General features: G+C 35.3%; 1 protein-coding gene across 1 annotated transcript in view; it reads right to left on the minus strand.

The window, feature by feature from the left end:
* Positions 1-1,861, minus strand: part of LOAG_18944 (hypothetical protein) — a gene marked incomplete at both ends in the record, with an annotated part of 3,533 nt that extends 1,672 nt beyond the window's left edge. Inside the window, 4 exons of the mRNA XM_020451606.1 lie at positions 230-433; positions 623-718; positions 834-995; positions 1,094-1,861. Of these exons, the coding sequence (XP_020304597.1) occupies positions 230-433; positions 623-718; positions 834-995; positions 1,094-1,861 (1,230 nt within the window). The remainder of the gene's footprint in view (positions 1-229; positions 434-622; positions 719-833; positions 996-1,093) is intronic.
* Between the last annotated feature and the right edge of the window lie 275 nt (positions 1,862-2,136).

A 2,136-nucleotide genomic window follows, 5' to 3' on the forward strand; every position in this document is an offset into this window, starting at 1 on the left:
TATATATATATATATTATATATATATATATATATATATATATATATATATATATATATATATATATATATATATATATATATATATACATAAGACAAAGGAAAGACAGCTTAAAAAAAGATTTAAATGTGGACAGCTAACCGGAATTAAAAAGCAAAATCTTAGCAACGGAAGGAACGACCAACAATGATAGGGAATTATATGAAATTTAATTACGATTGAATACGAACCGTGAAATTACGTCTGCGTCTCGCATAATCGACGTCGTTATGAATATACAAGATTTGTTGTCCCTTTGCTTGCAAGATAGTATTAATTTCATTTTCCCACCGGATGAGACTGTGTAATTGTGATATTTCCTTCAATTGTGACCATTGTTGTTCACGACGTACTACAACTGAAAGCGCCCTTTCCCGAGCATAAAATTCCTGTATCTGGAAACAAAAAATGACGTTTATCAATGATCAAATAATTGCTGTATCTAAATCATACTTCAGCTATTAAAGCTATTAAAAAATCATCAGCTATTAAAAAAAAAAATCATACTTCAGCTATTATTAAAAAGCTTTTTTTTTCAAATTGCTAATTTCAGGCTTCCAAAATATCGGTTAATCATTACCCACCGCCTCGGACATATTCCCAAAGGTATTTCGAGCTTGCCACGAACTTCGCTTGTAAGGCCATCCAGCCCACTTGATGTAATAAAGCCACGTGCCATTCTAAAACAAACCAAAATCAACAGTGAAATACACTGATAATCAAGGATATGATTATGGCAGAAAATTTAAAGAAATAAGCAACTGCAAGTAATGAGTAGAAAATTTTAGAAAAAACCTGCAATTTTTTCCTAGCAAGGATACGTTCCACTTCATACATTCCATTCTCATCCATGCCAACATCTATCATTGGTTCCTGTTCATCATCAGAACTTTGTTCCTGTACTGCACGAGACGTTACCGATAATGACGAGCATTCTTCGGATGGCAGTGCGGAATTCTGAATCATACAGAAATAGGACCGTAAACATTCGCTAATTTGTCGTATAAAATATGAAAACTGAAGAACCGAAAGACAGCAGTTCGCAGGAAACGAACCAAATTGTGAGGATCCAACTCGTTGGTAGAAGTGACTTTGGATTTCACGTTCAAAAAATCCTTTTTAAATATATCCGGCGATGATAAACAATTCTGCCCATGCTTCCAAGAAATGAGATGATATAGCGGTGCTTCCCTCTCTCTGCAAAGTTGTAATGGTGACCTTTTTTGTCGCCTTTTCTGTACTGTTTGCGTGGATTTCATAAGTGTTTGTTCACCTCGCGTAATGCTTAACGGCGAAGGTCCCTTCATGGGCAAACATTCTTGCACCGCTTTAAGGACAGTTTTATTGCAATCATTCTCATCAACAATGAATCCATGATTCTGATCTAAATCCGATCCACTAATTATTGCTGATTTCAAATGTTGCCCGTAATCGCTTTGCTCGACAAATTTGAATTTTCGCCTTTCTTTGATTGCCCTGGATTTCATTAAATCTTCCAACACAATAGTAAAATCCTTGATTCCGAACCTTACTTCAAAGCTTTCAGCACAATTATCTTCTCGAACTGATGATTTTGACCGTGGATGGGTTTGAACCCATGTGTGCCTACGATCTGAGGCAGCTGCATTACTAACTGTTAATGTATTTATAGGCGACATCTGTCGTGTTCGTGAATAATGACGGAAGCAATGCGCATTGTTTTCTGCTCCTTCTAATCTTTGATAAGCTCTCTGCAAGAACTTTCCATCATTCTGACATGATATAATGGCACAAACCTGATTTACATCTGAGGATCCGGTGAACCCATGAGAAGTAACTCTCATCTTGTAAATATGAATAAGTAAATTAAATCAAAAGTCCAAGTGGAATTAAACTGAAGAAAAAATTAAACTTTTTCCCAAACCAACCTCGAGTGGAAATTGGCGCAATTAAGAAGTAGTTTTTCTTAAATCGAGGAATTAAATAGAACGATGAAAATCAGCTATTTACAATCAGCTAGCAAAAGTTTGACTAATCAATTACCATTTTTCTGGTGTTTCTTTGAGAATCAACTGCTCTACCGCAAGAGTGCTTCAAATTTTCAGATGTGTGTTTATTC

This window comes from Loa loa (genome assembly GCF_000183805.2).
Source record: "Loa loa unplaced genomic scaffold supercont3.723, whole genome shotgun sequence".
Classification (NCBI taxonomy): domain Eukaryota; kingdom Metazoa; phylum Nematoda; class Chromadorea; order Rhabditida; family Onchocercidae; genus Loa; species Loa loa.